Genomic DNA, 25894 nt, shown 5'->3' on the forward strand with positions numbered 1-25894 from the left:
GCTTTTCAGTTCATGTGTACAAACAAAATAAACCAAAGTATGCCAATTGTTGCTGAATAAAATGGCTTTCTAGTAGTGCAGAGATGGAATTGATTGACAGCTGGAAGTTTGGTGTCATTGAAGCCTGTTATCTGGAAACTTCTGCTCAAGTGCTGGCAATAACACTTCTGTCTGAAGTACAGATTTCATTTGAATTCCCTCAGCTCAGTTTTTTCATTTTGAAGAATTCTTTCTGTAGTCTAGGAAAGAAGTTAACGCAGAAGATTATTTCTAGAATTGAATCGCAGAGAAATTTGCCTGTGTAATATTGCCTGAGAGCAGAGATGCAGCTGGCTAGCTCACTGTTCCAGTGGTGGTATATTACATCAGTGCTACTGTCAGGCTCTTCTGTGTGTAGAAATCTGCAAACAGTCAAGCTTTTTGATTAATAATTCAGTGGAAGAAAATATTCTTTGATATTTCACTTCTGTCCTAAATCTCTATTTTCAATGCTATGTTAGTGCAAGAAAATGCAGTTTAATTTTATCAGTAAGCTCTACTGAATGTTGTCACATTAACTGTCTGCATTGTCACACATTGGATCTGTATTTCCTAGAAACAGTAGCTTTGGGTAAATAACATGAGGTGGTTTGGACTGCATTTTCAGAAAGCACTGACTACGTACCCTCTGCTGTCTGACTTACTAAAACCACATCCATTTTTGATACAGTATTTTCAATTTATTTAGATGGTCATACTAGAGAAGAATTTGTCCAAGTCCTTTATTACAAAGATCAAAAGTAATGGTTACCATTTACATACACAATTTACAAATTATTCACAAAAGGAATAACAGATATGCAAGAAATGACAGCTGACTTCAGCACAAATTGGGGACGGGACAGTGTATTTGTTTCCCTGCTTTATTTATGGAAAGAAAATATATGTTTTTCATTGTCTGTTATGTGTTAAACACTGATTTAGTGTTTATGTAGCACCTTTAGTCATAACTATGCAAATGTTTACATGCTTATCTTTATTTGAAAGTGTGCAATGCATGTATAAACATGCACTGGGATCTGTACTCTCTTCACACTAAGCATTTGTTGGTCAGAAATCCTGGTGATTTTGGTACAATACAGTGTTCAGGCTTGAAAAAGTTTATTGGTAGGATTTTACTGATTTGAGCAATGTGCCATCAAAACAAAAATGGAGATTATTATCAGAATTCTTACTGTAAGAGCTAAATGAAGTATGGCTACTATATCTTTCAGGAATACTATATGATCTTAAGATAGATATTAGCCATGTGGTTAGATGTCTTTGACACCACAACTGATTTATTGCTTTTCCTTCATTCAGGTTAACATGATTTATACAATTTCCTAAAGCTATTTCACAGACTGGGAAACTTAACAAAGAATCCTGTTTTGAGAGTTTTGGTAAATTAGCAAGCTTTTCACAGAATATCTTACAGCATGTAACAAAAGAGAGAATGAGTTTCCAAATCCCCTGGTATGAAAGCACAATATCAACAGTGCAGTAGCTGCCATTTGGCTAAACCTACAAATATCCATAGTTTGTACTTTTTGCTGTCCACTGGTATAACAAAATGATTGAAGGAGAACACTGATTTAGGAGCAAACACAAATATAAATACAGAAATCACCAATGTGATATTGCATCAAAATTCTAAGCAATAATGCAAAACACTTCACAAAAGTTGTTACATCTAGTGGAACTGTTTAGCGGGCATAATCCAAATACTTAGGACAGTATTATGATGGTATGACTTTCTATCCAGCTATCAAATATTCTTTACCATGAACTTTAGAGTATTCCTGGGTGACAGATAACAAATGTTGCAGATGCCATGGTAAACTTAAAATACAGTAATAGGCAAAGATTTTAGTGGCACCACCTGTATATACAACGTAGTTGTTAGAACCGTATGGAACAAAGCAACATTACAGTATGCCTTTGTTAAGGCTTCTTGCTGGTTTAAAAGGTAGATTTTTCTTTAGGGAGATTGTCCAGCAGGATTGGTTTCACATCTCTTCAGTGGAAGGTCTCTTTATTGATCCACATAAGACTGCGTGTTTCATTTGGTTTACATTCGTACTCAATGCTACCAAAACTGTTTCCCCATTGGCAATGATCCCGTTTGTGGTAGTTGTAGAATTTGACTTGCCAGACAGTTTCAAAAACGCCAATGTCGTTAAACTGTGAGGAAGAGGGAATATTGGTGTTAGTGAGCTGAATATTTTGTTGGTTTCTCTCTATTAATGAGAAACAATAATGAAACTGCGGAATGTAAAACAGCTGGTATCAGGGTTATTGTTCCTCAAGCCATTAAATCAGTCTGTAAAGCCTGCTCTAGCAGTCATAGTCTTTTATGCTTAGGTATATATAAAACATGAAGGATCAGTTTCTCCATGTACTGTTCTCTTGCAACTATATCTGGGAAAGGCAAAGGAGTAAAAATATTCAAGTTCCCATATGGATAAATCTTACTAACAGCAAGAATCAAAACTATAATCCTTCTTAAGATGACACAGCAGTAGTTGGCATGATGATCTCACAGTGGCTTGTATATATGGATCATGTAGCAGTGATCTGTAGTGATACAGGCCATCACTTCACCTTTATACCATACCTAGAGGCTGCGGTTATGACTCAGAAAATTCCTTCTGTTGCTCAATTGGAAATATTTAACGTCCCTGTATTTTGTAGCTCTGTGTTTGCAGTGTCTTGACTGAGACATGCTGCTACTAGACCACTTACTCCTTCCCTGGGGTTCTGTTCTGCATCTTACATGAAACTTAAGCAAAAGTAGTTGTTCTTTGTGCATTTCTGTAATTGCTAGTTGTACTGGGATAGTGCAGCTTTTCAAACTTAGATATGAGTAATAAAGGCTAGGAAGGAGATAGTGCATGTTAGCAGATAAGTGTCTAATACAGTGAAGGGGTAGTGAGACACTGATGGTGAGTTGTCTGTGCTTGCAACTTTGAATTGAGTGAATGAGACTATGGCTATACTAAGTTCTGCAAAATAAAACCTCTCACTTTTTTGAAGCCATTGCTAGATACTCTTGCAATATCAGAAAAATCATATGAATGATTTTCAAGGAAGGGGAGAGACCAGCATGTAGCAGATGCAGCAGCTCTGTGGCGTAATGAGCATTCTGCATCCTCAGAGCTCCCCTCAATTCATGTGGCTCCTGCAGCTGAATCCTGGCTCCTCCACTGGGCCTGTATGCGGGCATCCTCGAGGAGGAGGGATAGCTCTACTCTTTGTAGTTCAGGCTTAGAAGACTATTTCCCTGTCTGCTGTTCTCTGTCATCTGCTGTTATAGGTGTGAACAATTATTTCATCACTCCCTCTGAATTTGCATCCTAGGATGATTTGATGGCTATTTATTATGTGAGTGGAGGTCTGGCTTCTTCATTAAATCTTAATCTAGTCTTGTAATCAGGGTGATGAAGTTAACCAGCCATGGATGCTGCTATACTATCCAACTGAATATTAAGTCTGGGGACAATCAGTGTATTCTTTGATCTGTATTTTAGTCATTAGTGCGAATGAAACAAGTTGAGATGTGCTGATCAAACTAAAGAGCAAGAGACAACTGCACAGGCAGTGGAAGCAGGGACACAGGTATCCTGGGAAGAGTACAAACATGCTGCACAGTTGTGTAGGGATGGGTTCAGGAGGGCCAGGGCACAGCTGGAGCTGAATTTGGCAAGGGATGCTAAGAATAATAAGAAGGGCTTCTACAGGTACATCAACCAGAAGAGGAAAGTCAAAGAAAACATACCCCCACGATGAACAAGAATGGTGGCCTAGTATCAACAGATGAGGAGAGTGCTGAGGTACTCAACTTTTTTGCCTCAGTCTTCATTGGTAACCTCTATCCTCACCTTCCCAAGCCAATGGACCACAGGATGAAGACCAGGGGGATAAAGCCCCTCCCACTGTAAGGGAAGATCAGGTTTGTGACTGCTTGAGAAACCTGGATATACACAAGTCTATGGGACCTGATGAGATGTATCCAAGTCCTGAGGGAATTGGCTGATGTAGTTGCTAAGCCACTCTCCATGATATTTGAAAAGTCATGGCAGTCAGGTGAAGTCCCTGAGGACTGGAAGAAAGGAAATATTGTGCCCATCTTTAAAAAGGGTAAAAAGGAGGACCCTGGGAACTACTGACCTGTCAGCCTCACCTCTGTGCCTGGGAAGATCATGGAACAGATCCTCCTAGAAGCTATTCTAAGGCACATGGAGGGCAGGGAGGTGATTCCGGACAGCCAGCGTGGCTCCACCAAGGGCAAGTCCTGCCTGACCAACTTAGTGGCCTTCTATGATGAGTGACTACATCAGTGGACAAGGGAAGAGCTATGGATGTCATCTATCTGGACTTCTGTAAGGCGTTTGACAGGGTCCCCCACGGCATCCTTCTCTCTAAACTGGAGAGATACAGATTTGATGGGTGGACTGTTCGGTGGATAAGGAACTGGCTGGGTGGTTGCATCCAGAGGGTAGTGGTCAATGGCTCAATGTCCAGATCATCACCAGTCTTGGTGATGAGTGGTGTCCCTCAGGGGTCTGTACTGGGACCAGTACTGTTTAATATTTTAATCAGTGACATAGAGGGATCGAGTGCACCTTCAGCAAGTTTGCAGATGACACCAAGCTGAGTGGTGCAACTGACACGCCAGAAGGACAGGATGTCATCCAGAGAGACCTAGACAAGCTGGAGCGGTGGGCCTGTGAGAACCTCATGAGGTTCAACAAGGCCAAGTGCAAGGTCCTGCACCTGGGTTGGGGCAACCCCCGGTATCAATACAGGCTGGGGGATGAAGGGTTTGAGAGCAGTCCTGTGAAGGACTTGGGGGTACTAGTGGATGAAAAGTGGGACATGAGCTGGCTATGTGTGCTTGCAGCCCCAAAGGCCAACCGTATCCTTGGCTGCATCAAAAGAAGCATGGCCAGCAGGTTGAGGGAGGTGATTCTGCCCCTCTGCTCTGCTCTAGTGAGACCCCATCTGCAGTACTGCGTCCATCTCTGGAGCCCTCAACACAGAAAGGATTTGGACCTGTTGGAGCAGGTTCAGAGGAGGGCCACAAAATGATCCGAGGGCTGGAGCACCTCTCCTACAAAGACAGGCTGAGAGAGTTGGGGTTGTTCAGCCTGGAGAAGAGAAGGCTGAGGGGAGAACTTATTGCGTCCTTCCAGTACTTAAAGGGGGACTGCAGGAAAGATGGGGCAATCTCTTTAGCAAGGCCTGTTGTGACAGGACAGGGGATAATGGTTTTGAACTAAAGGGGGTAGATTTAGACTGGATATAAGGTAAATTTTTTTTACTATGAGGGTGGTGAAAGCCTGGAACACGTTGCCCAGAGAGGTGGTAGAGGCCCCATCCCTAGAAACATTCAAGGTCAGGTTGGACAGGGCTCTGAGCAACCTGATCTAGTTCAAGATGTCCCTGCTCATTGCAGGGGGGTTGGACTAGATGACCTCTAAACATCCCTTCCAACCCAAACTATTCGATGATTCTATGAATGAGGCTCAGCAAGGGTAGATTATGACATCAGTTATGATGGTGATGTAAAATTTGAGTTCCTGTACCTTGAGACCTTGCAGGGGGTCCAAAGTGTGGGTGTGAAGCCTATATGGATTGTTGTTGGTTCCAGTAGTATAGTTTCTTGATTGTGCTATGTTGTTAGAAGATACTAGATATTGGGTTCAGTGCTACTGTAAGACACTGTTCTTCAACATTTTTTCCTTTTAAATATTTCCATCACTCACTTTTAATGACAGCTTCTTCACTTGACTATTTTCCATTCCCATCATGTGCCTGGGAGCTGACCTTTGATCATCTGCCTATTATAATCACATTTGCAAAGTCAGTATGAAAGCTTTTTTTACATAGCGACTCTTCCTGAATTGCAATCAGAGCCTTCTGTACTCAGTTTTCTCAGAAGGATGTTTACTTTTTGTGTAATTCAAGATGTGGTTTGTAAGCTGCTACTGTGTAATGTATATTGCTTTAAACCTTCCCCCAGCCCACTGTGGTAACTTAAATTTAGTCTTGACAACAGCAGGTATTGTGGTGTGCTGTTAGTGGAAGATTTTTATTTGGCTCCAATTGCAAGTGCTACCTTAAAGGAGTAGCTGAAATATTTCTGCTGCTTCCTTTGACAAAGAGAACCAGATGTACAGGCTATTTTATCTCTCCCAGCAACTACAACCTTAATTATGGAATTTTTTATTAATCATCTCTGGTAATAATCCTCATACACTCATAATGCAAGATAGTAAAGGTTAAGCACATTGGATATTACTGTGCGCAACCCACACAGAGAAATTGTTAGAGGGAAGCATCAGCCACCCTCAGTCTGGAAACTGAGGAAGAAAAGGCATTTCTAATAGCATTTGTAGGTCATTGATACAAGAGCAGCGCTTCATTAATGTATGGAGGAATTTCAACATGATAAAGAAAACAAATTCTATCTCCCTCCAATGACCCAGTTTGCTGAGCTGCCCTGAGTAGTTTGACTGCTATGGATTTCCAGGGGAAGGAAAGAATTAATCGCAGAGCTTTTCTACTACCATGTGCCTCCCCGCCAGCCCAGCATGTAGCAGATGCAGCAGCTCTGTGGCGTAATGAGCATTCTGCATCCTCAGAGCTCCCCTCAATTCATGTGGCTCCTGCAGCTGAATCCTGGCTCCTCCACTGGGCCTGTATGCGGGCATCCTCGAGGAGGAGGGATAGCTCTACTCTTTGTAGTTCAGGCTTAGAAGACTATTTCCCTGTCTGCTGTTCTCTGTCGTCTGCTGCTATAGGTGTGAACAATTATTTCATCACTCCCTCTGAATTTGCATCCTAGGATGATTTGATGGCTATTTATTATGTGAGTGGAGGTCTGGCTTCTTCATTAAATCTTAATCTAGTCTTGTAATCAGGGTGATGAAGTTAACCAGCCATGGATGCTGCTATACTATCCAACTGAATATTAAGTCTGGGGACAATCAGTGTATTCTTTGATCTGTATTTTAGTCATTAGTGTGAATGAAACAATAGACAATGTGTTTCTGTCAGAACTCCTCTTTTAAGGCTCAAAGCCTAATTTTTGGGTCCAAACCTCTCTTCTAAGAATTAAATCCTAATTTTTAGGTAGCAATGCTTCGGGGAATAAATAGTTAAATGTTACTAATGCAATCTAGTGTAGCTCAACAAATGTTGGGGCCTGGAGCCAAAACTTAGCCAGGATAATGAGGTACCCTTAACAGCAACAGCCTGCACAATGACTAAAACTTGTGGCTTTGGGGGAGTCAGAAAGGCCTCAAGATAAGAAGTGCCTACACAAAGTTACGATGACATTTGACCTTAAGAAAAGCAGATGTACAGAACCATAAAGATAATGAACTGCAGAGCAAATGCTAAACCAGAACAGACCATCCCTCAAGGACAGTATATATGTAATCTCAGAACTGAGTTTGCACAAAAGCAAGGGTTAACTAACGGACACAGTGAGGAAGAGTATATCCCCGATGACCATCCAGAGACACCAACAGGCATGCGCAAAGGACATTTGCGTATGATGATGAATATGTATATATTTTATCAGAAAACTAATGAATATATATAAAGAACATGTACTTAACAGGCACAATGAGATCTGATGGTATGCATGTTAGGAGGAGCGAGCCCCCGTGTATCCAGCGGCGTGAATAAAAAATGCCTGTCTTTTAATATTACGTTGGTGTTACGAGGTTTATTCCTGATTTTGGTGACAGTCTGACCAAGATAAAATGAGAGAGATCTATAACTTAATTTACATCATTTGCTAGTCAATTCAGCAATTTCTGGATTCTTGATGCACTTAGCATTCAGGTAACAAATGCATCCTCAGATTCAGAAATTCAGAAATGAGATTGTATGGCTGTAACAGGCAACACATCTACCAGCCAGTTAAAGTAGGAGCACAAAGAATTACTTGTTTAAAATTTTAAAGCAGATGGGAAATAAATTCTTAAGGGCTTTCTGGCTTTTAGGTGTTAAATTGGCAGTATCAGGCCAATTTTTAACTGCAGAAATGACCTCACGGTCTATTTCTAATGCAAGTTCAGATTTTATTCCTTAAATAGTGTCCTTCCCTCCCCAGGAAGTGGAGGCTGAAGTTCCTCATAGTTGAAGGAAATAAGAAAATTTAAAGCTGTATGTAGTAAGTGCAGTTTTGAGGATTCAGGAAGTAGGTATTGGAAGCAGTTTTCAAGCTGGAGTGTCTGACACTGGTTCCCTAAATCTGTTATGGCTCTGTCTAGCTAAGCAGCTAAATGGTGAGTTAAACATGTAAGCCCCTGTTGAGTTGCCTATGTTTAATAATTAAAAGTATCAGTTGTGGACATCTAAGTCTCTACTGAAGAACCAAACTATCAAGATCAAATCCTAAAAAGGGTTGAGGACCTGCTTAACACTTGCAAAACCTCTTAGCTTTGTGGTTAATATCCCAGGATTTGATCTGTAAAAGCTACTGTTTGGACAAATATTGTGGCTACTCATTCTGATGCTGCAACAAACCAGCTCAGAGCTTGTATCTGAAAATCAGAACCTCTTTGCATTTCTTGGAGTTACTTCATTTGACGTGGTTTTCTCCATAAAAAAGCTAAACTTCCAGATTTTCAGAATTCACATCAGTGCTATGCGTAAGGGTAAAGGTGGCTATCAAAATAGGGATGCCTTAGTCAAAGCAGATGGATTTTTTTGGGAGCACTGCCCTTTCACCTCCTAGTATAAGGACATTGTGAAATGTAACTGTGGTATTCAACAGCAGCATCCAGCAGCCCTGTTCTGCTGGTTGAGAAGTCATACTGGGTGTTTGGTTTTCCTGGGTGTTAAAAGGAGGTGACTGTATAAAAAAGTGCTTAATGTGATCAAATACTTCAGGGTAGTCTTATTAACCTAAGATTAGGAAGGGTAACTGTTAATGTGATGTGTGTCTCCAGAATTGTTACACATGCTGTAATTATTAGAAACTCCAAATGGAGATGTTACAGTTCTTATTCAGTAGGGGTTTATCATGCCAAATGATAATTCCAGAAGAAAATAGTGAAGCTAAAGATCAATATGGTATCTTGACTGTAGTGAGCAAATGTGAGAGAAAGCTGAAATCTGGTGGGCTTGGCAAGGTCCTAAGCTTGTGTAAGTTGGAACAGACCCTTAAAGGAGCTTCAGATAAAGATGGCTTACTGCCCCGTTTCCCCTTTTTGTACAGGAGGCATAGAATCAACAGCAGGAATCCCTCACAACTGTAATCAAGAGAGGGGAAAAAAAAACCCAGCCAACCAAACCAAAGCCAGAATAAAACAAATCTCCTTCTGCACCTTGACAGCATCACCCAGAGTGCTGTGGAAATTTGCCTGCTGCTCTTCCTGTCTTCTGCCAACTCAGCTGACTTATAGGCTTAAGCCTTCGTCATCTCACTTTGGGGCCATGGCATATACACTGATTCCAGCCCTTGGAGCTTCCCTTTAAGGTTGCAGTAGGGAGTCGCTTGATTAAGAACTTAGGTTTGCGGATACAGAGATAATGTGATAATGGAAGCATATGGGGAAAGAAAGGGAGAAGACAGCCTTTGGGGGGCGGGGGTGTTCTCATGCATGCTTTCAGCCTCTGGCAGGTCCCCAGGCATCCTGCAGATGACAGGTGGAAGGGGAAAGTAGTCACCCCTTGTGTTTGGGGCATGCTCTGCTCCAAAAAACCTGGGAGTGCTGGCAGGCAAAAGGAGGGTCCCTGTATGCCAAGGGCTTGGGACTGGATTCCTAGCCAGGGACCTTGGTGGGAGTCGCCTGAAGTCCATAATATGCCCTGCAGAAAAAGTGAGAAGTTCAGTGCCTGTTTCTTTCTCCTGAAGCACCCCAAAGGGTTATGCAAATCTCTAGAAATCCCCCTGCTACTTCCTGGTCCTTGCTGTTCTCTTGGCTTCCCCTGGGGAAGCTGGGCTTGTGTTTTACAGCTATGCTCTGACCAGCAGTCCTGTTTGACACCAAGCAGAGGAGCACAGCAGCTGTGATCAGACTTTGCCCTGGAATATTTCACCTCCACAACTCCTTCTCTGGGACTCAACCCACTGCTGCACTCCCCTGTCTTCCCATGTGAGGCTTGGAGAACCACATACCTGCATGTTGACCTGGATGGGCTGCCTCTCCCCGCTCTTGGTATGGGGCACCCCTTCTGTGTCGTAGATCCCTGTGTAAGAGGCCACCTGTGCATCCCTTGATTTCTCTTCCAGTGGGACATTGACGCCCCCAATGCCCATTGTACTGCAAAGAGACAGGATACAGCCTTGCAGCAGCCCTGCAGGTCCCCTTCCCAGAGCAGCTTGGAGCCAGCATGTGGGCTGGCAGCCTCTGTGCTAGGGTATGCTTCAAGGATTTTAGCAGACCTGCGGGTGCTGCTGACTCATGGGGGCTCCTGAAAAATGTCTGGGCTCTGCAGTCACCCAGGGAAGGTGTAGAAAGGAAAGGCAGGAGAGATTTGAGTAGCTGGGGAAAGGTTAGCCAAATCCCTTCTCCAGGGCTGTCTCCACCCAGAGCCATTCCCCAACCACATCCTCCCTGGTCCCTGTCTCAGCTTTGCCATGCTGCAGCCAGGCTTGGGTATGGTGCGTCCCTGACAGGCAGGGCTGAAGGGGCCTCTTCCCAGTGCCTCCAGGGCAAACCGCGGGGAAGAAGGGAGAAAAATGGGCTGAGCTAGAAAGAGCTCCGGGAGACGGTGGGGAGGGAGAGTGAAGGAAACGACTCCAAAATGGGGCCACTTTCCCGAGCCGGGCAAAAGCACTGGGAACAGCTGGCCAGGGACCTAGAAACGGGGCCAGCAAAGCAAAAAGGGCGGGGACAGAGAAATCACGGAAACCCCGTGCTGTCAGCCTGCCAGGAAAAAATATTAAACCTCTAAAAATAAAGCAGCAGGGAAGGGGAAGGGAGGAACGGGGGGAGCCGCCCCGAGCGGGGCGGCCACACTTACGTGGCCTGGACGGTGCCGGGCCGCAGGGCCACCTCGATCTTGTACTTGGCCCCGGTCAGCAGCTTGATGGTGCGGTTTTGGCCGAAGCGCTGCCCGTCCACCTTGAAATACACGGCCCCGTCGTTGGGCTGGATTTTGAGGGAAACGCTGATTTTGACGAGGCCGGGGATGTCGCCCATCGCTTGTCGCCGGGGATGGGGGGTGGGGGGTGCGGGTTCTGCGCTCGTCTGACCCCCTTCGCGGAACGCGGCTGGCCGGGAAAGGAGACCGAGGCTGCGAGGGAGAGGAAGAGGAGGAAGGAGGAGGAAGAGGAGGGGCTGCCGGATCCCAGCCAGCCCAGCCTTTCCCAAAAGCAGCGGATGATAGATTTGTTTTTTCCCTCCCCCTTAATCGCGGCGCAGCATCTGGGCGGCGGACGCATGCCTCCCTCCGCCCCATCTTCCCGGGTTGGGGGACATTTGCAGCCGCTCAGATTGCAGCCGGTTTCCAGGGAGTTAATCCGGCCCCGATTATTGCAGCCTTAATCCCACCATTCGTCCCGGAGGGAGCGCAGGGGGCCCGGGCCGGGTGGGGCGGGGAGGACCCCGCCGCCGTTCAGCACCACGGACGCGGACAGCGGCGCTGGCTGGGAGCCCCGCTGGGGGGCTAGCGGGGGGGGCGGGCCTCCGCATCCTCCTGCTGGGGACTCGCGGAGGGGGGAGCCCCTCCGCATCACCCCGCTGATCCCCTGCTCGGGGGGAGCCGTCTCCTGCCGGCGGTTCGAGCCCTCTGGGGTGGGCTGAAGCAGGACGTAGCGGCACGCAAGAGCCAGAACTGCCTGAGATGGAAGAGGGGGATGGAGAGCAAAGAGGTGACTTACCGGCTCTTCTCTTTCCCTGTAAAGCAAAAGGTTTTTGTGAGCCACGATGCCTAGGCTGAGGGCCAGTTTCTTGCTCCCTGAAGTCAACATCAATATTTGGTTCAGGGTTTCTTTTGGGATTTTTTAAAATCACTTTATTTCAATCTTCTTATTTTAATAGAAAGAAATCCAACTGTAATTGCAATATCAGGTCAGAATCTCCTTCCTTTAAGTCTAGCACTACTCTTTCCCTATGGCTGGTGCCATTTGTTCAAGGAGAAAGATCTTTGAAATTGGAAGTTGTACCATAATTCAACTCTCTGCAGGTCTCATTCCCATCTAAAAGTTAGAGATTGCTTTTAACCCAGGAGCGGGTTTGTGCATCCTTTCCATTCTTTTGCATTCATTCTTGTTTGCTGTTAAAACTGCAACATTATTATGGCTGACACAGGACTTGGGCCACAAATATATTTTTTGTTTGGTTGGATGTTATTGTTATCCTGAAAAGCAGGTTTGTTCATCCGGTGCACAAAACACCAGAATACACACAGAGCGGAGGTATTTTATTCAAGTAATTTTTGTGCAAAGATTGGTACTAGGTGGTAACTCACAAAGCTAGCACCCCACACCAAGAAACTACGAGGCATTTATGCAGTTAAATGTGTCAATCACAGCCAATCTTCATATGCCTCAGCTAATCATTGGTTAATTTCTTTCTCACTTCCATGTAAAGGTACAGCTCACTTTTAATTTACCACGTGCTGAGAGAGTAAGGGACTAACTGGGGGTGGGGTGGGGGTGGGGTGGCTCCTGGCCTATGGGCCTGATTTTTAGTATTATAATGAGGATAGTTCCCCTAATGGGCACTTTGACTTGTTATCAACATCCCAATTAGTTTTTCTCCTTGACTATACACTTTATCACCCAGTTTTCAGCAGCTGCTGAGGCGGGATGTTTGCTTTGATCAGTCTCTCAGCTCTTCTCAAGGATATAGTACTAAAACAAGTGCTTGTCTATCTCTCAGTTCCTGTCTCTGGCCATCAAATTCTGTTTTGCCAAGCTCACATAGTTCATTGTTATGGCTTAGTGAAAAGTTCCATAAATTCCATTTGCTTCAGGATATCGTTATGGCAGGGTTAATGATTTTGTTAGAATTTCACAGCTACATGTTGCACTAGACCTGACCTTTTCTTTGTTTTTCTAAAGCTGGGATGTACATATAGTGGTAAAAAGTAGTATTGCTAAGCCAAATGGAAGATATAGCATTACCCAGCTGCATTTCTTTGTGCATGCAAGTTAATTAGTTAATTATTTTTACTGTAAACATTAAGAAAAAGATTATTCTGCTGAAAACTTAACCTCTGAAAACAAAAATCCTACTGTATTTGCCTTGATTAGGTATCCAGCTAAGCTTCATAATGTGTCCAGCCAGCCAGGTTTCCACAAATATAAAGGCAGGGCATGATCCCTGCCTCTCGGAACTCTGTATGTGATGAGTTTTGTATGTAATATCTTGCTTCAATAGCAGTCAATGGCAGCAGGGACTCCCCTGCAGAGGAGTTGTTACACAATGCAGTCATTGCTCCTCCCGCTGAACAGTCAAGAGTGAAAGAAATGCTATTAAAAAAACCCCAACATTTCCCTGTATATGATGAGGTAGCATCATTACCAATATTACTGTATGAGAAGTATCTTTTGGGCTTGGTGAGTCACCTAAGACTCTTGTATTGTCAAAGGGCACCTAATCAAAGAGTAGTTGCATCTAACCAAGTAGTAAGTTGCAGGAGCAACTTACCCCACAGTGGGGACCAACATTTGATCACAAAACATACACTGAACTCCATCGATTTGTTGCAAAGATCTTTGCTGACTTTAAAGGTCTTCAAAAGCAGTCCGCCAAAAGTTAGGTAAAATGACTCTCTCCAGCCATTGTTGAGGTCAGCAATGAATGGTCTTGAAAATATATTGGATGTTACCAGTCAATCACATGGTATGCACAGGTTTTCAGATGAGGAAGAAGCTGCTATATATAGACATGTATCTCATAGGAGTATGGCTCCACAAAGATGACCACATGTGCATTTCTCCCTATCTTGTTTGCTTATTGCAAAAGTATTATCTTTTTTTTTGTTATATTCTGCTGAAACTGCTGCATTTTGTGGTTTGTTGAAAGTTTTGTGTGTAGCAATTCCCACTTCTGTAAATTTAAGTGTAATTCACTATGAAATCACAGAGGCCTTACACATGGGGAATCCAATAGTCTTACTTAAAGTGGAGTGTGAAGAATAACAGCCATTGCCAGGGATCAGTTTTACTTGCCTCATGGGCCAGACATATCATGTTTTAGTAAATTGTGTGTAGCTGAAGACATTGATTGCAATTAGTTTCCCAAGTACATGAGAGGTCAGATCTATAACGAGGGTTTTTCCTGTATTATTTCTGCCTGAGTGATCATCTTTCTCTGGACACAGCTCAGGCTGTGGCTTTATTCCAGACCACTATGGCAAAAAGTGGTAAACATGAGGGAGATCTTAAAAAAAGCATCATATTATGGATTATGTATGCATAGACTGAGTAACTGTTTCACCATGTGAAAGTGAAACATGGTGAGAGTAGAACATTAGTGAAAAAATAATTTTAAATATAGGCATTGCCTTTCTTTTTATCAGTCTGGTAGCTTTGCATGCATTAGTACATTTACTTATCTGATCCTCCAGATGCTCTTTATCAGTGTAGATCATGGGAAGGGGTTGCCTTTGCTAAGTCTTTTTGGGAGGTTAGTTTTGTTGTTGCCCATCTTCATGTCCCTGACCAGCCTCACCTGGGGCCTCTACACACACCTCTGGCCCTATTTCAGCTCAGCCCTGGGCCTTCAATCCTTTCCTGAGTTATGCTTAAGAGTGCTTGTCTCTAGTTTTGCCACAGACAATAGCAGCCATGGATGCTGTTGATCTTGACCTGCAGGCTGACTACCTGGTTTGACCTCAGCCCACCCCATAGAGGTGCCTGATGCTGTGGGTTGCCCATCACTGAGGGTGGTGGGATGGGCCCCAGTAACAGAAACCCATACCCTTCTAGTCCCCATGGGGATTTTCTGTGGGTCTCAGGCTGCTGTATGGTTACCTGATGTTAATTGCTTGATATTCTATAGGGAGCAAAATACCTGTAGGAAGAAGGAGGCAGTGTGGTTTTGCCAGGAGAACAGAGCAAATGTGCTGATCTTTACAAGATTCAAAGCTGAGTAGATTATCATAGACTTAAGACAAGGTCCCATTTCTTTTAAACCACAGCAATATTTTACTTCCAGGAACAAATAGACAAAAATTTGTGTCTGTTGTTCCTCCATTCTCTACACCTACATTTGAGGGGTGGGGGTTGGAATCTTTAATGTTTTTGTAAAGTGCAAAACTGCTTTTTTTTTATTTTCCAGTCCTTCAAATCTACCTTTTGTTCATTTGGCACCTGAGGCTTCCCAGCCTGTTGTCTGGAGTGAGCAAGGGACATTAAGATAATTCCCTTCCATTGGGGCAGGAACATTGCAGTACTCCCCTGTACCCTGGCCAACCCCTTAGTGCTTTTGAAGGGAGTGTTGAGCTTCTTCAAGTGAGCTGCAGCCAGCATGCTCAGCTATTCTCATCTCTCTTTTTCTTCCCAGAACTTGGAAAGTCTTCTCAAACTGCAGCTTCATCCTCCAAGACCTCTGTCTTGCGCCTTCCGTGCTGTGGCTACATTGCCTGCTTGTATCACTGATGGGGGACTACTGTAGGGGAGAGGTGAATATGTCACAGGTGAGGTTGGATGCATCCAATGAAAAGTCAGAGCTAATACACACATAAGCCATGGCCTATGCTTTGTGCTGGTCCAATTTGTCTAGAAAACATTCTGGATAAATCCATTTGGTCTCTCAACTGCATCCACTCAATATGATCTCTTAATGCGTGAAAACAGGTCACTGGCATAAGCTTTTCAGTATTACCATTTATGCAGGCCTTCCCTCTTAGAGTTAATGCACTAATCCTGCTGCATAGCTCCACAATAATTAAATACATAAAATGTGCCTTGAGGTCAGAACAAGATTGCTTATTTATGACAGCCAGCCTACAGCATTTAGTTTCCAAGGTTTCGTGGACAATACGTATAATAGGCTTTTCATGCTTGCCCCTCTCTGATTCCTTTCTTAACACAGTGCTACATTTGGAATGTCCTGGTTTTGGGTTCCTTTTCGAGAAATGGATGCAAAGCCACAATCTCTTATTTGCTAAAAATAGCCATATGTGTAATTCCGTATGGAGTGAATTGTGCTGAGGCTTGCACCTGCTAGCTATCAATTTAGTACTGTAATTCTTTTGAGACCTCTGCCTCTGCATAGAAGTGAGAAAGGGTTTTACTGAACTACAAGGCAGACTGAGTCTTTATCATCTTTGCAGACCACTTGTGTATATTATTTTTCCTGTGTAGACGATCATTTTGAACATATAGCATTTGATTTAATTTCCCCTGGAAATGCAGCTTGATTTGTTGGAGAGATGCGTATTTACAAAGCACTCATATGCTGTGTTACAGATGGAGTGAGCTTATGGCATTTACAAGGCAGGAGACACGTTTGAAGAACAGCTATGCAAAATTTAATAGAGAGAGCAGTGAAGCTGATGTAACAAGCTGAGAAACTGCCTGTCTTCCTTGCAGCTGACACATTTATTTGTAAAGATATAGTTCCAATTTTGGTTGGCATAAATGCCCATCAGTCTCACAGCTAGATTCCTTGCTCAGATAAATGTGGTTGATCACTGTGAGTTTTTTGTTGTGGTGTTTGTTTTTTTTTTTTTAATGCCTGCAGGAGCGGACCCTGAAGTAGCAGAAAACCCCCAGAATTTTCTGAGGAAATACAGCAGCAAGATCTCCCGTACAAGAACAAATCACTTGCCAGCAAGCTGAGCTAAGATATTCAGCTTTGTTGCAGATTGTGTTATTACGACAAATGTTGCTAATCCACCATTGTGCACCTTTACCTCCTTCAGACAGAAATGGGGAGAACAGGCTAAGTTATAGCAGGTTTCCACAATGCAGGTTTCTTTATCTTTCTGACAGACAAAGCTCTATCCTCCCATCTGTGGAGAGCTAGAAGAAATGCAGCTCTTCTTCTCTCTTATGCCCAGTGCTGCTCTTCAGGAATGGCTGCACAAAGAAGGCAAGCATCAGCAGGCCAGGCTGTCCCTCACACCTGCTATGACCACTGTATGGTTAAGGACCGTTTTGCTTCACCTGAAGCATGTTTCTGCCTGGGGGAAGATGAAATGCTGATTCCCCTGTGGTGATGTGTGATAAATGAAACCAAACCTCGGTGGTAAAAGGGGTGTTCCAGGCACATAAGGTAGAAGGGCAAAAGGACGTGCTGAGTTTTAAAGGCACAATAGAGAGAAAATAAGTGTTATAAAAGTAGTTGCTTCCAGCTAATATTGGATGGAGGTGATTTTATGCTTTGACACTGAGTTGCTTAAGTAGCTAATGGTAAATTCTGGAGTCATTGGCTTGGTGCCACTGTGTCTAGCATTTCATTTCACACCTTCAAGAGCTTTTAATGCAGGTAAATGAGAAACTGAGTTTGTGGAGTCAGCATCTTTTTCTGTTCATGTTAAATCACTTCTTACAATAAGGTCACATAGATGTTCTGTTCAAGAGGATCTGTCCCTGGACATTTCATATCATCAATTTATTGTGCAGGGCCGTGTCATCCTGACTCAGCACAAACACTGAACCAGCAGGAGCAGGCGAGCAGGAAAACCTGTGGAAAGGCTGCTGGCAGGGAGGAAAGTGCTGGCAAATTCTTTTGTGTTTGTTCCCTGTAAGCCCTTCCAGCTGGAAGGGGCTTCCTTTCCTCGGGTCTAAGGGGCAGCAAGGTAGAGATGGAAGGAAGAGCTAACTGTAAGCCAGTTCTTGGTCCCTAACGCTTACCCCAGGCTCTGTGGCATTATGGCCTCAAGGCTGCTAATAAAGGGATAGTTTGGCTTCCAGCCATACAGTGAAAGCTATTTAATTAGAGTTGTCATTGTCTATGACCAGTATTTTTGGGTTATCTAACTCAGAGGGGGGGAAAAAAAAGAAGTACATTTTCCCCAAAATAAAACTGCTGGAATGAAAGGGAAGAGAAGGAAATAATTCACCTTCTTAAAGCAAAAGGAATTACTGACCAAAAAAGACATTATAAAGGAGGAGCCTACAAGCTCCTGAGACCATCAAGCATCATTTTAAGGGTTATGGGAAATGAAAGATGTCTTCACAGAAATGTAACTCAAATTCAGTTAGGTCTTCTCAGCTCTGGAATGTATCTTCAATTCATTCCAGGTCCTGGGACTGGTAGGCAGATTCTTTACTATAAATGTGACACAAAGCTCTCTGATCACTTTTTAGAGATAAATTTTTACTTTTATCTTGGTTTCCAAAGAACGTGAAGCTTTTATTAGCTATGTGCGAATTTCTGTCTCTCTAATAATTTTAGAATCTGTTGGCTGATGTCAAGTACACTTGACAGCCAGAGAATTGGGAAGTATATATTGAATCTTTGATTTGCAAACTGCCTAATGGACGATTGTCTTGGTCAGCCACTAGGGCCTTTAATAGCAGTCAGATCCTAACAATAGCATGATTTACATGAGTAAAGGAACAACTGAGCCTCTGTAAATTCTAGAAACAAAACCTGAACAACCTAATAATACATAAAATCACAAAAATGTATGCATAGCCTGAGATTGCTGGTACAGACAGGTGTGCTCCCCAAAGGTGAGACTGGAGGGTTCATTTAAGCAGCAGCTAGTTGAGAAAGGTCTGGAAAATCTCAATTCAGACAGCCAGGAGAAACATTCAGCAGTTGGGATAGTGAAGCACTAATACAGATAACCAAGGAAGGAGTTCTCTGATCTGTTGGAGAACCACTAAATAGGCACCAGTAAGGAATGGCTAGAGAAAGTCTCCGAGGGCTCCTCTAACCTTCTGATCCTCTATCACAGATCTTGTCAGACTTCTGTATACTTCTGAGTAAAGGTTGAGACAAACCAGAGAGTCAAATGGAGAGCAGGAATTTCTGTCTGTGGAAAAAGTCTATGTTTGGGGATCTTTACAAGTGGCAGAGGTGACAGATGGAGTAACCCTGGGCTCAACCCTTATGTGAATGGGCTCAGTTGTAAAAGTGATTTGGAGTCTTGTGCATGGGAGAATACTTTGCTCTTGGCAATGCAACAGCCTCCTTATTGTCTCCCTTATACCACCACCCTTCCTTCTGTATGGGGATGCCATAAGAAGCCGAAATCAGGACTCGATATTCTGAACGACTGTTAAGCAGGTATTCTTTATTGCAGCGCTAGATGCACAGGGAATCACTCCTAATGTGCCTGCCCATGCAGGGTTAGTTGCATAATTTAGACAAGCTCTACATATATATTCATTAGTTTTGTACATATTCATTATTTTCCCCAAGAACTCATTATCATATGCAAATGCCCTTTGCGCATGCCTGTTGGTGTCTCCAGGTGGTCTTCAGGGGTCTCTGGATGAAGGATATACTCTTCCTCACTGTGTCTGCTAGTTAACTTCTGCTTTTGTGCAAACTCGGTTCTGAGATCAAGTATATACTGTCCTTTAAGGATAGTCTGTTCTGGTTTAGTGTTTTGCTCTGCAGTTCCTTATCTTTATGGTTCTGTACATCTGCTTCTTCTAAGGTCAAATGTTGTTGTAATTTTTTTAGGCGCTTCTTATCTTGAAACCTTTCTGACTCCCCCAAAGCAACAAGTTTTAGTCATAACAGTTCTAACTCTATCAATGGGGAAGAGGGATTGTGACTCTGGTGTATATCAACTTCTGGAAGATTATGGGTTTGCCTTATCTTTTACCAAATATAGCCAAATAAGCTCTGCAGCAAGTAAAAGATGCTTGTAGAAAGTGATACTCTGTGGTGCTTTATGTAATGCACCAGTTTAATCCATTTATGCCTGTTTGACAGCTAACCTGTTTGGGAGGCCTCAGCATCACTCCAAAACCTGATCAAGTCTGATAAACAAAGTTCTTGTATCAGCAGAGGGCGCATCATCATTAACCAAGCGAGGGTCCTCCAGCTTGCTGCCACACCCCACGTGCTCATCCACTGGGAGTCAGACTTCAAAGACGGGATGAAGTAACAGAACTGGTGGGTTTTAAACCTGCCTGTCAGATTCTTTTGGCATGCACCAAGCAACAACACAGTACGCCACCCTGTTTGTTGTTTTGCTAGAGTTCATGTATTTGCAGAGTGGGCCTGATTTCCTGGGATTAGGCACTAAAATGCTTATTTAATTCCCCAGGACTCTGTCATCAAGGCTGGCCATATTTGATATAGTTGAGCATTTTGTCAGGCTGTTGCCTGTTCTGTCAGAGACAAACTATAAATACACACATGCTTCTGTGTTTCCCAATCTCTCACTCTGTAAGAGGAAATGGGCTTGTTTTCATGTGATTAGCAGGCAGAGGAACTTGTGAAAGTGACACAGCTGTACTGTAAAAACGGCAGCCCACAGACTTTGCTGCCAGAGGAACTTAACTGCCAGTACTGACAGACCTGAGAGCAGGATTGCCTGAGACATGGAGCGAGAACCGATGCGCATAAGGGAGGGCTACTTGGTTAAGAAGGTAAGTGGGCAGTTTTAGTGTGAATGGAGGAGGAAGATAACTGTGAATAGGTTGGGGAGGTGTAGGGAAACATAGTTTGGACTGAGTTAAACATCAGGGAAGCATAGTGAGATTAAAGAGGTCAGATCACCTTGATTTGACCACTCAAAGGATTTATCCCTGCAGCCACAGCTCTCTGTGCAGAGACTGAAGGCCATTTGTCACTGACTTTCTCCTCTTGATATTTACTTTAGACTGGGGAGCAGTGCTGTGCTTGGGGATCTGTGCTTTAGTGGGTACAATGTGACCTCCAGTAAATGTGGTTTCAGACTTCAGTGTTGATTTAGGTCAGCTTAAACCTCTGTTTGTATATATTGGGGACCTTGTGTCACCTTCTAAGCATAAGAAACAGCTAATTTTCTAATCCTGTAGTGCTGCCAATGGTATAAAAAGAATTTGCTTGACCAAATGGAAGTTGTGTGTGTTTTTAAAGTGGCTAATGATTTCAGAGAGCAAGGGAAGGAATACCTGTCTGTATCTGCAGTCTTTGGAGTAGGTGTGACAATTTGATATGTAGTCTGGGAAAATCAAGTCCAGCGTTCTGCTTTCTTGTCTTTCGTGAAATGTTTTAGATGAGAACAATGTGACCATGTTTGGGTTTGCTGATGGTGTGGATATGAGACTGCCAGTGTAACACTGCTCCGCAGTGGCTTCCATTGGCAAAGCATGTCAGAGTCTTGTCTCAGGAAGTACTGGACTTCTTTGTTTATGAACAGAAGTATTGTAACCTGTGGTAAACCCACAAACAAAAGGAAGTTGGAACAATTCTTGTCTTGGCTCATCATCTTAATTGATTTCTTGGCAGAAAAATCAACCAGTGAGTCAATTTGGGCTCTCAAAAATGGTATGGTTTATTAGAAAAAAGTCAAAAAAACCATCAAAAGAAAACAGCAGTCAACTTGTGTGGTACCCAGATGAGACTTTTTTTGTAGACCCCTGTTTAGCTGGGTTTCCAGAGAACCCCCAGGGCAGTGACCTTCCTTTAGAAGGTAGCATTCATTTGTGGCGCACCTTCTGCTTCCAGTGAGGGCTGCAGAGGCTGGAAGCAGGTCCTGCTCCTAATAAGAACTCGGTGGACAGTTTTTCCTCCCCTCCCTGTAACTGAACACAAGGTCTGTTTCAGAGTGCAAAAGGCCTTTCTTGGAATGTAGGGCAAAAAAGGACGTGACAGACAAAGGGTTCATTTGGGGAATTAAAAAAAAAATTCAGTGTGTTTCTGTCCCATTCTGCAGAAATACAGAATGCAAATGTATCTAACTACCCAGTTCTCAGGTTTAACAAATTAAAACAAGCCATTTGCACAGGACAGACCATGGTCTGAGTAGGATAGGGATGCTATAGATGCAGTTGTAGGAAGGGGATGATGAATCTCTTTGTAACAGAAAGAGCAAGGTAAACATATTTTTTAACTACGGCCTCTGATTTGGGGCCTACAAATGTTGTTTGTGCTTTGGTAACTCTTCAGAGGAACTGTTGGTATTCAGCATATCTAAATGCTCATTTGGTTGAGCAGTAAGTCACTTGGTTATCTGGGACTGTGACCACTTTTGAAGCTGGGTGCAGGCAGGACAAGAGAGGTCAACTAGCTAGAGTGCAACAGTCTCAGTAATTCTAGCAGTTAGTCATGCTCAACGCAGAGAAACAGCTCATTCCTTTCTGAGTCCCTGAGAGTTTTTTGGTGTGTTTCACTGTATGTAGGATCAGGCCCTGTCTTTATCTCTGTATTTCTTATATCTAACAGCTGTGTTTCAGGAATAGGAAGTAAAAGCTTTAAAAAGTTAAATGAAGCACTTTAATTCCTCACAGCAGTTGGAGATCGGCAGCCTCAGGCCCTTAAACTATTAATTACTCTTACAGTTTGTTCTTATATGTCTAGAAATCCTCTGAGACGTGTGCTTTCTTATGAGACAGCCAAGCCTCAATGACTGACTGTACTGTAGCATCAAGTCCTAAATATAGGACTGTCTCATTAACTTGGGCATCCTGTACTAATGTGCCAGTTCACATTCAGAAGTTTTGAGGATTATTCATAATATTGCCACTATGTCATCTTGAAGACAGTGTTTGGGACTGGCTAATACTGAAAAGAAACAATTGCTGGGGCAGGCAATGCAGTTTTGGAAAACTCTTGGCTGGGGTGATTTAGGATTAATTTTTCCATAAAGGGGAAATTAATGGTGGTCAGAAGAATAACAATGTTTTTTAACTAAGTAAGATGGGTGTGGCTGTGGTATGTTCCCCTTGAAACACTAACTATAGTTATTTTAGCATCAGTCAGACACTCCCTGGAAGGTCATATCTTTAGTGGATATCATGTGAAGAGTGATTTATTGAACATAACGTACACAGTGATTTATTGATGCAGGGCAGCATGTTTAATACCTGGAAACCGATGTGGGTCGTGCTCTTAGAAGATGGAATTGAATTCTACAAGCGGAAGGCTGACAACAGCCCCAAAGGGATGGTCCCTCTAAAAGGAAGCTCTATTAACAGCCCATGCCAAGATTTTGGCAAAAGAATGGTGAGTACTTTTTTTTTTTAATAACAATGATTGACAGTATGCTTATACTCCTGGAGGTACTGATGAGGCAGAAGGCTGGTGGCTACAAATTCCTTGCACTCATCCTAGTGGCGACTCTCACTTGTGTCAGGTCACAGCAGGCTTGGACTTGTGTAGTATTGGAAAGGTGTGACTGCTCAGGAAAAATTCAGGATATTTCAAGAGGAGCAATTCAGAAAGTGATTTTTTAATTTTGGGGGAGTTTGTTTTATGTTTTAAATCTGAGTCTGTCAGAGAGCAGAGCTAAATTATATTGTTGTGAGGACACTTAGCAGCTGAATGGCACAACTCCTGTATTAAATATAAATCTAGCTGCCACAGAATAAAGGTGTGGGAAACATTCATGAGCAGTGGAAGTACTTATTTATTGTCAAAGAGCAACAGCTGGCTTGCTCAGACAGAAAGGAGATAAATGCTGTGGCACAAATGCCCAAGTAAAGCCATAATTCCAACCCTTTTTATTACCGTTTGGTAACTACCTGACCCCACACACTTCACATTTGTACAATCTGTATTAATCACACACTGCATTGTTACTTGTAGGGCTTTTGCAAGCAACTAAAGACTCACATCTACACTGCGCGGGGCAGGGGGTAGAGAGAGAGAACAAAAACTGAAACTGGTTTAGAGGAAGTAGTTCAAATGTTGCCCATACGTTTGGGATCTCGAAGGTAGCAAGTGCACAGACTGAGGTCCCAATTCCCAGTGATACGCACAGATCACTGTATGCATAAACTCAGTCTTATTTGACAGAAAATAAGATACAGGAAGCTAAATATACAAGCATACATATTTTGTACAGGGTTCCTAAAAATAGTTGTGGGTAAAACAGGAATTCTAGTATGAGCAAAGAAGCATATCTTTAGTCAGTCCTTTGTTATCTCAGCAACTCAGTTTAATCAAATAGGCATTATACCACCATGAATTTCTCTGACAAAGGGGTCCCCCAGAATCTGGAAGATTATCCAATTACAGTTTAACGAAATTTACTGCAAGGATGCCTGTCTAAAGATAGAAGTCTCTGAGAGCATTAGAAAAAAAGAAAGTATGAGAGAACGCATGAGAGAGCAAACTTCACTTTCTCATATTGAGTAAAGTGAGGAGAACTGTACTTGTCCTTAGGTTTTGTGGTAAGTGGAGTCAGGGTCCCTGGTGTCACGTTTGGACCTGCTGGCTTTTGTTTTTCCTTCCTTTATTTCTTCTCGTTCTTCTCTCTTTATTTATTTTTTTTTCCTTTGTGCAGACCCTTATTTATATGGAGGAAAAAAAATTGATTCTTATGGAGTCTTTTTAGACTGACATCTGTTAAGGAAAAGGGGCTCTTAACTTAAAAGCTGTCTTTGAGGCAATACAATAAAAGAATGGGGCAGAGAATAAAGATTGCTCTTAAACCTGTGCTGAGTCGAAGTTGTAGATGGCTTTTTCTCCTGGGAACAAAAGGTATTAGCGGGCTATTACCTTGGAAATTCCACCCAGAGCAGGATCATGAAGAGCTACCGTGCTCTTCCTGGCTCTCTCTAGGAACTAGGAGTTGTCCACAGGAGGAAAACTGTATTATCATGCCCAAAGGAGAATTGCATGATCCTGCATGCCCACTCCATGCCCATCTATAGGTTTTTTGATCCCTGAGCTGGCAAGGGCAATTGCCCAACTGATTCAGAAGGGTTTGAGATTGGCTGCCGGTCAAGCCCATTAACTCTTCGTTATTGCTAACAGCTGCACTCTTGGGCATAGCTGAGCATACCTTACTGTTTAATGCCTGCAGCTTCAGATCTGACCTCCTTCTTCAGCCAGTATGGCTGTGTCAGTGCATTGCCCAGGCCCAGCTGGGAGCTCTTTGTTACAGCACTTGGCCCTACATCTTTTACAAACCATGAATAATAAAGGCAAAGTATAATTACATCTACGGACTAGACCCACAGGGTAGGAACATTGCATAACCAACTAAAGGAACAGAAATTAAGTATATCTGCACACATTTGGTTCTAAATTCTGCTGATTTGAAATCATGTTCCTACATTATCTCATTAACAAGCCTCAGCACAGCACTCTGTGAGGTATAAGAGAAAGGTACTGTGTGCAAGAGTATCACAGATCCTACATTATAATGGTAGAAATTAAGTTTTTCTCACAAAGCACTCCTTTCCAAACAGTTTTGTGGAGGTTTTTTGTTTTGATTTTTTTTAAATTTCCACAGGGGCGCTCCGCAAGTATTGGTCTATAGTACTTGCTTGGAAACATCAGTAACCGTAACACATTTAACAATAATGAAAAGATAATTCACCAGTGTATGTGCATTGTACAAAATAGAGGCAAAGAGGTCTGAAGTACCTGATGTCTGCTGAGGGCAGAGTGAGAGAGATCCTCACCTGCCCAAAGGGTTGCTTGAGGATGTACTAGTTTGCAGAAAATGCATTGCATCTGTATTGAAGGATGATGAAGTCTTTAAGAATCTTTCCTTTGACTGCAACGAGTTTTACATTATGTTTCATTTTACATTATAAGTTTACATAATGAGTTTTACATTATGTTTCATTTTAGTTGCTGGGCCTTTTCTGAGGGAGAATAGAGAAAAAAGGAAGGATCTCAGGCCTGGTGGCTGAGGCACCCAAAAATCCAAAACACCTTTTCATAAGTAAGATCTGATGCAGAGTTTGCTGAAGTCAGTGGAAACAATCCAAATTGCTTCAGCAGGTGTTGGATCAGATCCTCCTTATTGAGTTGGTGAGATCGTTCTGCAAGTCCATAGACCAATAGCCCTGGAGATATATTTTCTCTTAAAATTTGCACTGTTC

The 25894-nt window shown here is 43.0% G+C and overlaps 2 protein-coding genes across 7 annotated transcripts in view; one reads left to right on the plus strand and one right to left on the minus strand.

The window, feature by feature from the left end:
* Positions 1-25894, plus strand: part of PLEK (pleckstrin) — a 69158-nt gene that overhangs the window by 31071 nt on the left and 12193 nt on the right. For 3 of the 5 annotated variants that reach the window (XM_075088428.1, XM_075088427.1, XM_075088429.1), the window contains one exon: positions 22905-23060. In XM_075088428.1, the coding sequence (XP_074944529.1) occupies positions 22911-23060 (150 nt within the window). In that variant the 5' untranslated portion in view covers positions 22905-22910. Of the gene's footprint in view, positions 1-15500; positions 15634-19838; positions 20022-20331; positions 20501-22904; positions 23061-25894 lie in introns of those variants that run through there. The other 2 variants (XM_075088424.1, XM_075088426.1) reach the window with 2 other exon arrangements.
* Positions 745-11383, minus strand: CNRIP1 (cannabinoid receptor interacting protein 1). Of its 2 annotated transcripts, none has more exons than XM_075088409.1 (3): positions 11008-11383; positions 10160-10304; positions 745-2202 (listed from the first exon to the last, which is right to left on the minus strand). In XM_075088409.1, the coding sequence occupies exons 1-3, from the start codon at positions 11184-11186 to the stop codon at positions 2038-2040; spliced, it is 489 nt and encodes a 162-aa protein (XP_074944510.1). In that variant the 5' UTR covers positions 11187-11383; the 3' UTR covers positions 745-2037. The 2 variants fall into 2 exon arrangements, with proteins under 2 accessions (XP_074944510.1, XP_074944511.1); XM_075088410.1 differs by lacking the exon at positions 745-2202 and adding an exon at positions 9357-9849 and having other exon boundaries at positions 11008-11367.

This window comes from Phalacrocorax aristotelis, chromosome 3, assembly GCF_949628215.1.
Source record: "Phalacrocorax aristotelis chromosome 3, bGulAri2.1, whole genome shotgun sequence".
Taxonomy (NCBI): Eukaryota; Metazoa; Chordata; class Aves; order Suliformes; family Phalacrocoracidae; genus Phalacrocorax; species Phalacrocorax aristotelis.